Source organism: Myxine glutinosa, chromosome 6 (genome assembly GCF_964187855.1).
Source record: "Myxine glutinosa chromosome 6, kmMyxGlut1.1, whole genome shotgun sequence".
Lineage (NCBI taxonomy): Eukaryota > Metazoa > Chordata > Myxini > Myxiniformes > Myxinidae > Myxine > Myxine glutinosa.
Window position 1 is genome coordinate 126,941,635 of NC_136266.1, and position 15,807 is coordinate 126,957,441.

Here is a 15,807-nt window from a genome sequence, read left to right on the forward strand (position 1 = left end):
GCAACACGGACACTGCAACACGGACACTGCAACACGGACACTGCAACACGGACACTGCAACACGGACACTGCAACACGGACACTGCAACACGGACACTGCAACACGGACACTGCAACACGGACACTGCAACACGGACACTGCAACACGGACACTGCAACACGGACACTGCAACACGGACACTGCAACACGGACACTGCAACACGGACACTGCAACACGGACACTGCAACACGGACACTGCAACACGGACACTGCAACACGGACACTGCAACACGGACACTGCAACACGGACACTGCAACACGGACACTGCAACACGGACACTGCAACACGGACACTGCAACACGGACACTGCAACACGGACACTGCAACACGGACACTGCAACACGGACACTGCAACACGGACACTGCAACACGGACACTGCAACACGGACACTGCAACACGGACACTGCAACACGGACACTGCAACACGGACACTGCAACACGGACACTGCAACACGGACACTGCAACACGGACACTGCAACACGGACACTGCAACACGGACACTGCAACACGGACACTGCAACACGGACACTGCAACACGGACACTGCAACACGGACACTGCAACACGGACACTGCAACACGGACACTGCAACACGGACACTGCAACACGGACACTGCAACACGGACACTGCAACACGGACACTGCAACACGGACACTGCAACACGGACACTGCAACACGGACACTGCAACACGGACACTGCAACACGGACACTGCAACACGGACACTGCAACACGGACACTGCAACACGGACACTGCAACACGGACACTGCAACACGGACACTGCAACACGGACACTGCAACACGGACACTGCAACACGGACACTGCAACACGGACACTGCAACACGGACACTGCAACACGGACACTGCAACACGGACACTGCAACACGGACACTGCAACACGGACACTGCAACACGGACACTGCAACACGGACACTGCAACACGGACACTGCAACACGGACACTGCAACACGGACACTGCAACACGGACACTGCAACACGGACACTGCAACACGGACACTGCAACACGGACACACTAACACCGACACACTAACACACACACACACACACACACACACACGTTGTTTCCTGCGAGACACCAGGGCGACAGTTTGTAGCTGGCTCGAGATTCAAACCCAGGCTATATGGGTCAGAAGTGTGTGTGTGTGTGTGTGTGTGTGTGTGTGTGTGTGCGTGCGTGTGTGTGTGTGTGTGTGTGTGTGTGTGTGTGTGTGTGTGTGTGTGTGTGTGTGTGTGTGTGTGTGTGTGTGTGTGTGTGTGTGTGTGTGTGTGTGTGTGTGTGTGTGTGTGTGTGTGTGTGTGTGTGTGTGTGTGTGTGTGTGTGTGTGTCTCTCGGCCAGTGGTGTTAAATCCATGTACCATCGAGGGTCACACTCGCAGCGCTCGATGAGTTATGGGGCCGCACCCACACAACTTGTTACTTCCGCCACCAAATGTGGATGGAAGTTATGTTTTCACCCCTATCTGGCTGTCTGTCTGTCTGTCCATTTGTGAACAAAATATCTCAAAACGTTGTTAACGGATTCGGACGAAATTTGTCAGAGATGTAGAGTATGTGACAAGGACGAAATTATTAGATTTTGGTGAAGATCCGGATTCGGATCCGGCTACTAGAATTTTTAAAGTGATTCTTCGCCTTTGGGAGATAGGGCTAAAACGATACAAAGCAGGGGATGTCAAAAAGTTGTGGACGGAAGATTTTGATTAAATGTGATTCTGTATTGTGATTTTCTGGTCTACTCTGGGATACAAAATGTAAACTGTTCACCTGGCAGAGGTATGCTCTGTAATGAGTGCTGTTCTAGTTTCCTGTGTATCCATTTTAAACATGTTTTTATATCTGTTGTCTGAAAGTAATGTACCAGTAATACAAATCAATACTCTGTAATACATCTCATTTATAAACTGTCAGTCTACCAATCACGTTGTAAGTGAGCAAACTCACTCCAAGTGTATTCATGATGAATATAAATCTGGTTTAACAGTTGCATAATGAGAGATCTGGCAATTCCCTTTGTTCGAAGCAGTTTTTTATTTATTTAAACAGGATGTCACTTGGGCTGCGAGCGACCTGTGCACTGCGAATCGCCTTGCCTTTTCGCTAAGGGATTGCTTAAAAGCAGCTTTGTGCATTTATTTATTTTTAACTTTCTCACAATCTGATTTCTCTCCAAGGACAATGCCTCCACTTGCTCGCCAATCTCCATTTGGGACGAAGTAATATGTAGTATGACGGTGCTTTCTGTGCATTATTGATGGACATTTTGTACATGATTTGTCTCCCTCAGACAACGTTTGTAAAACCACATCCAAATGGTTAATAATGCATCCACAATACATTGCAATATCTGGAACAGTTTGGACAGTTTGATTACAAAATATTATAAAAAGTGGGACTTGGTTCACACAATGGAATGGCAGAACAGAAAAGGGGACAGTTGGGAAGGAAACAGTTGCTGTGAATGAGAGCGTGAGGAAGGATTAATAGGTGTCGAAATGATGACGTGCAAGGACAGGTTGTTAACATGGTGTTGGTGGTGTCCTCGGATGTTAACAAGATTAGGACTGTATAGCTTTAGGAAGGCCATTCCACATACGGAAGTAAAGGGGAACAAAGGAGTGCAGTCGGCCTGGATTTGGGGATTTTTGGGGGGGGGATTTCTAGAATAACACTGAAGACCTGGGGAAGGTTGTTGGACTGCAAGAAGAGAGGTGGTTAAAAAACATGGCACTTGCCTGAATTTTCTTTAATTTGTTAAAACATCGACCACATAGCAAAGCTGGTCCCCAAAGCCATTCGCAGACTGCTCACAAACATCCTCCATCGATCGAAGTCTTTCCTTGTAAAAATCATCTTAATCCGTAGCTCAATGGATTACTGCTCTTCGCTATAGGTGGGTGCTCCAGCATCACATCAGTCTCTCCTGGATTCTATTGAATCCAAAGCTCTCAAAATCATTGGAATCTCCCATGATGAGACCGAACCACAAGGTCTCTTCCATGTTGCATCATTGATGGGTTGGTGGTTTCTTGGTTTTCTTCGGTCTATTCTCCAACATGGCTCCTTCTGCTCTTTCAGTCACCTGACCCGCCCCAACATCTCCAGGATGCACGTGTTCTTCTGGTTGAACCTCCCAAATCCAGACCGACTGTACACTCTTTTATTCCTTGCTTGTTCCATCTCTCTTTTTCTCTTTCTCTTTCTCTCTTCCCTCCAGGGCTTTAACGGAGCGGTGCACCACCATCTTTTGTCATCCCCAATTCTGACCAGAAGAAAAGAAGAACAACCTTTAGAGGCCATTTTTCCCCGCAGAGCGGGGGTTGGCCTTTTTCGGGCACCATGGTCCCCTTTTTTTTGAAGCAATGTTTTATGGCCGGATGCCCTTCCTGCCGCCAACCCTGTTAGTCGTCTCTTGCCACACACAAGGGATTACCAGTAAACTGGTACTCAATTTGCTGACTTCAGAAGGATGACAGGCTGTGTCAACCCCCCTGGCGTTAATTCAGCGATTGACCGGGATTCAAACCCAGGATCCTAGGATCCCAAAGCCGGCACCCTAACCGCTAAGCCAACACCAGGCAACCCAATTCTGACCGGCCTGTAAAATAATTTGATCGGGCTTTATCCCTCTCCGTCATAGTGAATTCTTGTTATTTTGAGCAATTTATTTTATTACTATTATTATTAATTTTCATTTTACAACTATTGTGTGCTTTACATTTACTACTCCCATACATTGGATTGTAATTTTAAATAAGGAAGTTAAAGTCTCATGCAAGTTAACATCTGCTTGTACCAGTCAGAATTCCCAGTTATTGCATCGTACGATGTCTCGTAGACATTTCTCCGACATGAGTATACTAAAGGACAACAAGGACGTGGCGAGCTACTTTACCACCAAGCATTCATGGAGAGGGAAGTGAGTGTTTCCGTGATTCATTGCAAAATACTAGAGGAGTCGATGATAGTTTTGCACTTCATGGATTCGTTTGCCTGCACTTTGTAGATTATGATTTTGTTTTGTCTTTTATTTCTAATCATTTTTTGGTACTGCCTGTTCTTTCATGGGAATTGCATTGCACTGTGACCCAATGGGTGGGAATAGCAGGAACACTTGTGAAAGCCACGGAGCTTCCATTGATTTAAGTGTAAATAATTAATGTTTCCTGAAGGCAATGGTTAAAAAAAAAAAAATCATTTCCTAGGCATGATTATGTTTCAGGGATGGAGAGAAAAGAAGATTATGACATAAAAGGTGCTATCACAAAGTTTTGTATTAGGTTGAGCTTGACAAAAATACAATCTGTCTTCCTCCAGTTGCTTCTTTTCCTTATGTACACAATTCAGTTTCTTGTTCACCCGCCATACGTAATCAGTGCAAATATTTAGTCAATTGTTTCGAATCAATGTATGTATGTTCACCATTGTATTGTAATTTGTCGTTTACCATTGCTCTTACCACAGGTACAAACGGGTGTTTTCTGTGGGGAACCATGCTATTGCCACATACAACCCGAACACGCTCGAGGTCACCAACCAGGTACCCACCGTGAACCTATGTTCCGAATCGCATCACCCATTGCGTTGCCATTGTGATATTGCAGGTACTTTACTTTACAAATGATAAATATAGTCTTACAATCAGCACAGATTTTTGATTTACGATTTCAAAAGTTTAGTATGTTTTATAAGTTTTTCTGTTGTATCATTTATGGCTTTTATCAGCTAAAAATCCCATGAGTATGTTGAAGCCTGCGAAGGGAAGCACGTTGTGGTGACATTTCGAAAATTTTCCCTTTATCCGTACAAAACAAATTGATGATGTGCTAATGCTCTGATGATATGCGAACGCTCAATACGTCATCCACCCATCCTTCTACAGCATAGATCTAGAAATTAGCCTTCATTAATTTGAGTATCCCATTGTGTCATCATGGATTGCCTGTTTGCTGTTCTCTTCTGAGTAAATAGCTCATGAAACTGGTATCCCAGTTTGAAATTGTGTATACCGTGAAACCCCGGTATTTGCGGGCCCCGTGTATTTGCGGTTTAAAAAATGTGACCTGCTTCTACATTCGCAGCCCAGTGCTTTGTATATTTACGGTTTTTGTGGGCATAAACCATCCCCACCCACCCACGGATCCCCAACATTGTTGGAATTTTCTGGTTAAGTAAAAAGCCTGGCTCACAGACCATCACGAACCTTTAGCGTGGAAAGAAAAGACATCCAAGTCGATCCTTTATTCCAACCACGACCAACCAAATCCGCACCCTGTCCCAGAAACTCCTTGATATTTTTTTTCTCCCCTCCCCGCCCCCCCCCCCCCCCAAACATAGATCTACTGTAATCTATATACCCCAGAGAGGATAATAGCATGACACTTCCTGCCGCTCCCATAGAGAGTACGTGTACTTGTTACTTTTTATAAGTGGATGTATTACATAATTTTATAACATGGCAAAATGATGCCGCTACATCCCCTCCACATGGGAAGGAGGGAGGGAGGGGGGTGGGGCGGAGCAGGAGGAGGGAAGAGAGGAAGGAGAGGGGAGCAGGAGGTAGGGGGAAGATTATTATAGATGAGTAATGATGTGGTGGAGTGGGGTTGCTTGGTTTCTTGCATATTAATTTTATCATATACGAGTATTTTTGATCAGGAAAGTGAAAGCAGAAATAAAACGTGTAGAAAAAGCATGACAGTCCTCAAGCTTTGCAAGTTTTACTTTGTTTGGCTGCTGTTGTAGAGTAAAGTGGGGCAATAGCTCCCTCCCCATGGTCTACATACATTTTGCTCGTTTTGTTGTCGTTCGGTTATATATACTAGTGAGGTACCCGTGCTACGCACGGGTGAGGCCAGAAGCAAACGGACAATGCAGAAATGGCGAATGCTAAAGCATGAAACCAATAAATTCCACATTCCTGTAGCACCTTCAGTCGCACGTCAGACATGGACAGCAAGTTAGTGAAGGAATTCCATGAAAAACGTGAACGCGTACGTTTGTTCTATATCCAGTCAATGGCGAACCTGCATATGGCGATCCGTGAATTTCACGTTTAGAAAGTAGAAACCGTTACGGCATTCCGTCATTCACTTGAACTCTATCTCTTTTTTCATTCCAAACAGCATAACTCCAATCACAAATTAAATATCATTAATATAAAAAAAACAAACTTTTAACAACATTTGTGACATAAACTAATATTTAAATCCTGATGTGAAGTTCCATACAGTTGGGTGAATACAATTACGAATTCAAAATCGTAATTGTATTCACTCAATTCCAATCATCAATTGATACTTCAACAAAACGATTAACACGATTAACGTTTAACGATTTAACATTACAATTGAATGACGTTTGTATTGGGATATCAGCAAAGCCGCGCATTGCCGTCATCTGTCCACTTCCACATTCACGGCAGGTTCATAATTCTCATCAAAATCTAAGCAGTATTTGTTGAATTTCAATAAAAGCCACATCACTGTTCATATCGGTAAATATTATTCCATCGTGTTTGGGAAAATTGGAAATATTGGAAAAACAATATGGCCTATTTTACTCCAGGGGGTCCCAGGATTACCTACCCAAAATATCGTTGCGATCGGTTGAGCCGTTTTTGCGGTACCTTCGAACGGACGGATGGGCATTTGGTGAATTATAGTAAGATTAAACATGCTTCATTTGAAATTTCTACTTAAGCATCAGCCAGAAAGACGTCTGGTGCATATGTTTATGATACTGGACATGGAAAATCAGAACCGAGGATTTTTTACAGCATAGCCCTCAAGTCAAAGCCATCTAGAACAGTGTTTGTATATATGTATATATGTCCCTCACAAACGTACTCCAATCAGAGCCGAGGATCTGGTCACAAGACAGGTGTTATGTGATTACATCTGTGATGTCATTACGGAGTACGACGGCCGATTCCACACTCCGCCATTTTGATTGGTGTGCCGTTCAGGCCAAACATATCGTTGAACCTGTCATATATCACAATCGTTAAGCTCTACATTAATGTTTTTCATTCAGTGTGAAACACAAACAAACCGATTGTTAAAATGACCATCAAATATCGAAAGCATAGGCGTTAGGTTCTTCAAAAGATACAGTACGAACAGGCCTTAGGCCTTAGGCTTCATGCATTCATGTGTCGCCTTCAGGCCACTTCGGATTCATAAGCCCAGGATTTTAATGCAGTCGTATCGTTTTGTAATGAAAATAATAACGTTAATATTAATTATAAAGTAAATATAATCATAACACTGCAATGCCTTTGTTGTGACTGCAAAGTTACTGGATTGAAGCGATGTATGGTTGGTTCATTGTTGACTCGAAACATACAGAATAAACCAGTGTCTCAATGCAATATCTTCACTTCCATGGTGACAGACAGCTTAGATTCTAAGCCTTAGAGACTTGGAGTACTTCAAAAAAATGTAATAATATTTGCGAATTGGTAATTGGTATCCCCACCCATGTCATACTATCTCTTCAACCAAGTATCAAATAAGTCTGGCTGTGCAGCTGTTAGACTTTTGATCCTGTTTTATATATGGTTGGAGTTGGGGGGAGGGAGGGTGGCCTGGGGGGGGGGGGGGGGAGGGAGAAGTTGGGCTGGTTTCTTTGTGCCTAACATCAGTATAAGCAAATATCCTTTTCATTCCTTCACCCTACCCACAGTGGCCGTATTCAGACATTTGCAGCATTAGTCCAGCAGGAAAGGGTCAAGGTTCAGAGTTTAACCTGACATTCCGCAAAGGTGGTGGAAAGAAATCTGAAACGCTGAAGTTCTCAACCGAACATCGCACAGAGTTGCTGACTGAGGCCTTGGTATGATGGGCGTGTGGAAATTACCTATTTACTGTTCCTTGAGACTGTTCCTCTACCTTCCCTTTGACATCTACATGGAGTGGCCATAATTTATCGACTGGCTTTGCTTTTTTTTTTTTTGTTAGAATTAATCTTTATCACATTTTATCATTTAATATACATCATTTTTGCTACATCTTTCACTACACTTGACAGTGTGGCCCTGTCAATATCAATCGCAGAGGCCCTGTCAATCCTCCGCTATTTGGATTGTCAAGATAGATGTGCAAATCGGGTTGATAATTTCATGTGATGTGACATTGAAGCACTTAAAGCAGTGAACCGCTCTGTTCCTGACATCCAGAAAAGCACCTTCCCATGATCTTCACCTGACTGATTATTTATATACTATGATTACATTTCATGCTATGTGACCATTACTTGTGCAGTCTGGAGAAAAAGCAATAGGCATTTTTTGAAGTTTATTTTTCAGCAAAAGTTTTATTTTATTTAAACCCTTTTTTGGTTATACATCTTATTTTGTCCTTGAAAAGCCTTTCGACCACCCTTGTCATCCACATTGCAGATTTAGATTTTGCAAAGCCCTTTGACCTTCCCTCCCTTCCCTCCCCCAACTTGTCGGAGGTTAATGATTTTTCACCTATTCACCTACATATATATTTATTCATAGTAAAGCTATTCCAGTATTTGTACAAAGCGCTAGTACTATCATAAGGAAGCACAAAATGCTGATTAATACTCTTGTGCAATTCTTGCGCTTCTATTTTTTTCTTCTATTCCATTCTATTTTTTTTACCTGTTTTTTTTTTCCATAGCGATACCGCACCGACTTTGCAGAAGGAAAAATCATTGGACGGGTAAGTGAAACCTCAAAGTATTATTGCCATTTGGCTGGCTAATGCATGCATGACTTAAATGTGTTTAATTATAATTACCCTTGCCAGAGGAGGTGTTGCGTTTGTCTCTCTCGTTTGTTTGTCTGTTTGTCTGTCTTTGTTACTTGCAAAATCGAAGATTTTTCAAGTAAATTGGGCTGTTGAGTTTGTTATTCTGTCTGTCTGTCACTCCCCTACAGCTCAATTCTAAACCGATAGTCATAAAATTTCACTGAGTTGTATAGGGCGTTACAATTGAGAAGCCTATTGATTTTGACATCAAAGGTCAAACTTCTAAAATCATAAATTTTCATCTGAAAATCATCACTTTTCATCCTATTAACCTGAAAATTTAACAGCAATTTCATAGCACATCACTGAATTAGGAAACCAACTATTTTTGAGGTCCAAAGGTCAACTTGAGGTCAAACTTCCAAAATCATCAATTTTCATCCAATCGACTTGAACGCAGCATTTGCATAGTGCCTCACTGAATTGGGAAACCATCTATTTTTGAGGTCATAAGGAAACTAGGTCAAACTTCTAAAATCATCAATTTTAATCTGAAAATCATCACTTTTCATCATATTGACCCGAGCTTTGATCAAGATCGTCAATTTTGATCTTGATGAAATGAACAATTTGCTGGATCAATTGCAACATTTTTTTTCGGGGGGGGGGGGGGGAAGACGACGTGTATTTTGCAAGTATCGTGCTCTGCATGACGTCTTCTTGTCTGTCACTCACCTACAGGTCACAATTCTAAACCGATTGTCATGAAACTTCAAGTTGTAGAGGTCGTCAAAATTGAGAAGCCTATTGATTTTGAGGTCAAACTTCAAAGGTCATCAGAAGACCACTTGTCATGCAAAATATGACGTCAATTTGATCCAGGGGTCAATTTTCTAAAATTGCTATTTTTTCATCCAATTGACTTGAAAATTGCACAGCAATTGTATATTGAGTCACTAAATAGGGGTCAATTTTCTAAAATTGCTATTTTTCATCCAATTGACTTGAAAATTGCACAGCAATTGTATATTCACTAAATAGGGAAACTATTTTTGAGGTTAAAAGGTCAAAGGTCAACTCAAGGTCAAACTTCCAAAATCGTCAATTTTCATCTGAAAAATCAGCAATTTTCATCCAATTGAACTGTGCTTTGAATAAGATTGTCAATTTTAATCCTAATGAAATGGACAAGTTGATGTATCCATGGCAAAAAATTTTTGGGGGGGGAGGGTGTGGATTGGGGTGGATTTTGCAAGTATCATGCTCTGCACGACACCTTGTTTGTCTGTCTGTCTTTGTTTGTTTGGCCACACAACATGCCAACGCAGACCACAATTTATACATGATCTCTTTTTTTTTTTCAACTGAGTACATCTATAAAGTTTGTACATTTATAATGTGAGTACATGTACAAAATACGTACTATAAAGCCACACAAAATAATCCTGGTGAGGGTGTGCAGTCTTTGCTCATTTTAGTTTCCCTTGCTTTTGGTTTGTGTTATTGCAGTAATCCTTTTTATTAGGATCATTGGTTCCAATAAATTTAATAATAATTAATGGCCCTTCGTAGACAATCATGTTTATAATAGACATATTTCAATTCCCTAATGAATGATGAAATGTTGAAGTCATCCAATGTTTAATTGTTTATGCCTCCGCTCAGAGGCATTATGTTTTTGGGTTGGCCTGTCTGTGATGGGTTTTCGTTACCATGATAACCTAAGAACTGCTGAGGGGATTTAAATCAAACTTGTTACAAGTATGTATAACGATGTAATAATGTGGGCAGAGGCATATCAGTCGACGTCCAAGAGTGCTTTTCTAGTTTTAAATTAGACACTTTGGAGAGAAATGAAGTAAACATTCTCTATCATGGCCATTTAAGTGATTTATCCCTGGATGAGTAGTCACTGATCAAAGAGGAATTGTAAGTGAAATGATGTGAGCTGAGAAGAAGAATATATATTTTTATTTGATGCCATGGTGGCAAGTCGTGCTTGCACACCTTGAATACTTGCCGTTTCCCTGATTTTAGTTTTGGTGTGGGTTGATACAACAACCACTCCATAAGAATATTTGTTGCAACAAAACTACTATTTTTATGACCAATGTCTTGCAATTGTGATCTCCTGCTGATGAATCGTGCTTAGAGCTTCATCCAGTACCACACAATGGATTTTGGCCAAATGGTGGTGTTCCTGTTCTTGTACAGCGTTACTCGTGTGCTAAACAGCACTGGAGCGAACGGCGGTCTTCATCCGTCCTGGAGGTCACTCCAGGTGGAATTGATCACCACGATCCCAGCAGGCAACGTCTTCTGTGCTCCTATGATTACCGTGATGTAGAGGGCTTTGCAGAAATCTCCAACTGGGCGGGTGGCTTCGCCATCATAACCAGCGGATTTGGGCGCTTGGTAATCTTTACTTTCAGAACGTGGTCATGTCCTTCCATCTATTTATTTCTAATTTGTTTAATATGCCGACCGTTTTAAAAAAGGGTGTGTTAATTTACTTTTCCATTGGTTTCCAAGTGTGCTCAGCTGTGTTACCTCTGCACCATTACCCAGCACGTGTTTTCTTGTGAGCATCGAGATGAACTGCTGCAAAGTGCCATCGAGCATGCGGGCAACTATGCTGGTGTGATATTGCGCCTTCGTAAGGAGCCCCTTACGCAAGACCAGTGCCAGCTGCAGCGGTTTGGGAAGTTTAGCGCTGACGAGGCGCTTACATCACTGGCAGAATTCCGTGTGCATAAGCTTTCTCCAAGGCACCCTGTGAGTTTTATTTTTATTTTCTTTGAGGTTGAAGGGGTAATTGGGCTTATGTTGTACGAGTGTGGAAACAACTTGGATCTTTGAGCCAAGCACTTGAAGCTTTCCGTCGCTTTCTAATCCTGTTTTCATGCTTGCAATTGTTGCAGGAGCCCGTTTTGAGAATATTGGCGTTGACAGAAACGTGCTTGGTGGAACGAGATTTCGAGACGTACAACATTGTGACTCTGAAGCCCCTGGCTGAGGTGTCACTGGGATTGGGTATCTGATCCACTGGTCTGCAGATTATTTCAATTGCTTGTGTGGTTAAGGACTAGTGTCGTGAAAACCATTTTTTTTATTCCACCCAAACGTTCTGCATTTCTTTGCATATTGGCCCTTTCCTTTATTATCGTGGATGTGTGGGTGCTGGACAATACAACAACAACAACAACAACATGCATTTTAAAGGCTATTTTCCCTGCTAGAGCGGGGGTTAGCCTTGCGGTCCCCATGACAATCTTCTCCATTTTGCCCTATTTTCTGCATCTCTCCTTGTTAACCCCCTTGCCCACATTTCTTCTTCCACCATCTTTAGCCAAGTCTTTCTCGGTCTTCCCCGTCTTCTACTTCCTTCTACATTCATTTCCATCACTCTTCTCAACCAGTCACTTTCATCCTTCCTCAACACATGACCAAACCATCTCAACCTGTTCCTCTTCACAGCATCAATCACAGGCTCTATTCCCATCATCTTTCGCAATTCATCATTTGTCTTCCTCTCTCTCAACGATACTCCGCACATCCGTCGAAACATTCGCATTTCCACCCTTTCCAACCTTCGTTGCTGCTCTACGTTCATTACCCATCTCTCGCTCCCATAAATCATAACACCTCTCACACATGCAGCATACACCTTTCCCTTCAGCTTCAACGACACTCCCCTCATCAGCACGCCACTCAATTCCCGAAACTTCTTCCATGCACATCTCACTCGAGCAACCGTTGCCGAGTCTGATCCACCTTCTCCATTCAGCATGTCTCCGAGGTAGCAAAATGTTTTCACACCTTCCAGCTTCACGCCGTCTCCAAGATCCAACTCAACATTTCCTCCATCTGCAGCTCCTTCTGTGCACACCTTACATTTGAATGTAGCTGCCACACTGTTTAATGACCCTCTCAGACCACTACATTTTTGATGAACCCATTCAGCGCACATCGTACACTGAATGGAGTTCACTCCGACACCCTTCCTACACACAGCACAGGGCCACTTCCCAGTTCTTTCCACCTCACCACATGCTTTACCACTTGCCATCACCTTCGTCTTTCCGATATTCACCTTCAGACCTTTTGTCTCCATACATTCCTTCCACGTGTTCATCTTTTCCTTCAGTCCATCCATACTTTCCGCAATCAATACCAGATCATCTGCATACAACAACTCCCACGGTAAACCCTCCTTTACGTTCTGAGCCAGCACCTCCATCACAGCTACAAATAGTAGTGGACTTAGTACCGACCCCTGATGCACTCCCACCTTCACCTCAAACTCACCACTGTTCCCGTCCTTCGTCCTTACAGCTGTGCGCGCCCTTTTGTACATTGCCATCACTACTCTGATCAACCACTCCTCCAATCCTAACTTCCTCAATGCCCATGTCAATACTTTGCGTGGAACCCGATCGAATGCTTTCTCCAGATCAACAAACCCAAGAAACAACCTCTTCCTCTTCTCCATGTACTTCTCCTGCAACTGCCTCACAATGAAAAGCGCGTCTGTCGTTCCTCTTCCTGGCATGAATCCAAACTGCATTTCGTCGATCTTCACTTTCTTCCTTATCCTCCTCTCCAACACCCTTTCCAATACCTTCATTCCATGCTCCAATAACTTTATCGCTCGGTACGAGCCACACTCCAGAGGGTCACCTTTCCCCTTGTATAGAGGGTCGAGGGCACTCAGTTCCCAATCCACTGGAATGCGGCCTTCTTTCACCACCAGATTACAGATCTCTGTCATTCTCTTCACACCCCAACTTCCTGCTGCCTTCAACATATCTCCCACAACTCCCGTCGGCCCTCCCGCTTTTCTACCCTTCATTGCTTTTATCGCTTCCTCAACTTCCTTCTCAGTTATCTTCTCTGCCGGTCCTAAAACTGGGTTACTCTCTATGTTGCCATCCCATTCATTCTCTGTATTCAACAGCATTTCCATATATCTTTTCCATCTTCCTTTAATTCCATCTGGGTCAACGATTTGTCCCACTTCATCCTTCAAGCAACTCACCCCATCACATCACACCTCTCTTTCGCTATCTGCTTTCCAATCCTGAATACTGCTTTCTGACCCTCTTCCGAATCCAAGCGTTCTCTGAACATTTTCCGACATGCCTCCTGCGCCTTTGCTACCTCTTTCTTTGCAGCCTTCCTGGCTGCCTTATAACTTTCATGCTCTGCTGTTTCTGCTCCCATACCCTTCGCCTTCTGCCACTCCTTGAACTTCTGCCTCTTCTCGTCAATCCTCTTTCCAACTTCATCATCCCACCACCATGTTTCCGAGTGCCTCGGTGGTCCTTTTGTCCATCCACATACCTCACCAACGGCTCCCAACAGACTAGCTTTCATCGACATCCAACCACTTTCAAGCTCAACCACATCATCCTCGACCCTACTCAGCCTCTCTTTTAATGCCTTCCTTACTGTCACCTCTTTCAACCTCCACACCTTCATTCTCGGTTGGTACTTCACCCGCCGAGCTCTCCTCGCACCTTTCACCCTTACGTCGCAGACAACCAAGTGGTGCTGTGAAACGGCCTCCTCCCCCGGGATCACCTTTGTGTCCCGGAGGTGCCCCCTATCTCGCCAACGCACCATCAGGTAGTCAACGGTTGTCGTTCATGTCGCCTACGCACCATCAGGTAGTCAACAGGTGCTGGACAATGTTTGATAAAATTTACCATGACCTCTTCTGATAGGGTGAGTAAAATTATTTCTCCTGAAAGTGCTTCGTGGCCATTAGGAAGGTTCCACGACTGTGATTGCCTCCCCCAGGTGTTTGCACTGGTTTGTGATGTGGACAATCCCCAACATTTCGCCATCGAGTACGTGAAAGGTCAGGTCCTCAGCTACACATCCACTGACAGGTATTTGCCATGAGATGTTGTTGTTTGATAATTGTCAGAAATGTGTTTTTTAAAGGATTGGTATTGGACATGTCTTCCTTGGTACTTTGTTCCAGTTTGGGGATCATTGTGAGCAGAAACGTTGTCTATGTTTGGCAGAGACTCTCTGCTTGCAAGCATTTTGGATGGAGTGCGGGCTTCTGGTAACGGGGACGTGTGTGTCAAGATGCAGCCAACAGATCGTGGACAGAGATGGGGCCTCCTCGGATGTTCAGTCGAAGAGGAAGTGGAAAGTCTTCATCTGCGTTTCCTCGCATCCCCACCCAGTAGGGATTAATTTTATTATTTCGCTGTTCCACTTCCAATTGCATCCGTTGCCTTTGGGTTTTCACCCCACCACTCTGTGGGGCTATTTCATTTAAATGGGCATTTTAAAAGGCTTTATTTGTCAAAAATAATAATTCCCGCCCGTTAATTTTTTTTGTTGTTGTTGTTGATTTCAAGTTTATATCGTTGACGAAGTCGCTGGAGGCATTATGTTTTCAGGTTGTCTGTCCCTCTGTCCGTGATAAGTTATCGCGATAACAAAAACCTGAGAGCGTCTGAAGGGATCTTAGTCAAGCTTGGTACAGGTATGTATCATGAGGAAAGGATGAACTGATTAGATTTTGGGGTCATGAGTTCAAAGGTCAGAGGTCATGTTGGCTAAAAAATCCAGTTGCCGCGATAACTTGTGAATGAGTGATGTGATTCTGAACAAATTTGGTACAATTATGTATTATGATGCAAAAATGAACTGATTGGATTATGGCATCAAAAAGGTCAAAGGTCAGAGGTCATGTCAGGTAAAAATGTGATAACTTATGAACAGCTGAAGGGATTTTAATTAAAACTTGGTACTGGTATGTATAATGATGTAAACATGAACTGATTAAATTTGGGGTTAAGTGGTCAAAGGTCAGAGGTCATGTTAAGTAAAAAAAATTGTTGCCACGCTAACTTGTGAACAAGTGATCGGATTTTGAATAAACTTGGCGTAAGTATGTGATGCAAAGATTAACTGATTGGATTATGGCATCAACAGATCAAAGGTCAGAGGTCATGTCAGGTAAAAAATGTGATAACTTGAGAACAGCTGAATGGATTT

At 43.1% G+C, this 15,807-nt stretch overlaps 1 protein-coding gene across 2 annotated transcripts in view; it reads left to right on the top strand.

Annotated features, from left to right (window-relative positions):
* DNAJC13 (DnaJ heat shock protein family (Hsp40) member C13) overlaps positions 1–15,807 on the top strand; it is an 88,468-nt gene that overhangs the window by 5,321 nt on the left and 67,340 nt on the right. For both annotated transcript variants that reach the window (XM_078780522.1, XM_068121022.2), the window contains exons 2-10: positions 3,903–3,983; positions 4,529–4,604; positions 7,751–7,900; positions 8,716–8,757; positions 11,002–11,202; positions 11,356–11,562; positions 11,709–11,804; positions 14,590–14,681; positions 14,820–14,986. In XM_078780522.1, the coding sequence (XP_078636648.1) occupies positions 3,916–3,983; positions 4,529–4,604; positions 7,751–7,900; positions 8,716–8,757; positions 11,002–11,202; positions 11,356–11,562; positions 11,709–11,804; positions 14,590–14,681; positions 14,820–14,986 (1,099 nt within the window). In that variant the 5' untranslated portion in view covers positions 3,903–3,915. The remainder of the gene's footprint in view (positions 1–3,902; positions 3,984–4,528; positions 4,605–7,750; positions 7,901–8,715; positions 8,758–11,001; positions 11,203–11,355; positions 11,563–11,708; positions 11,805–14,589; positions 14,682–14,819; positions 14,987–15,807) is intronic.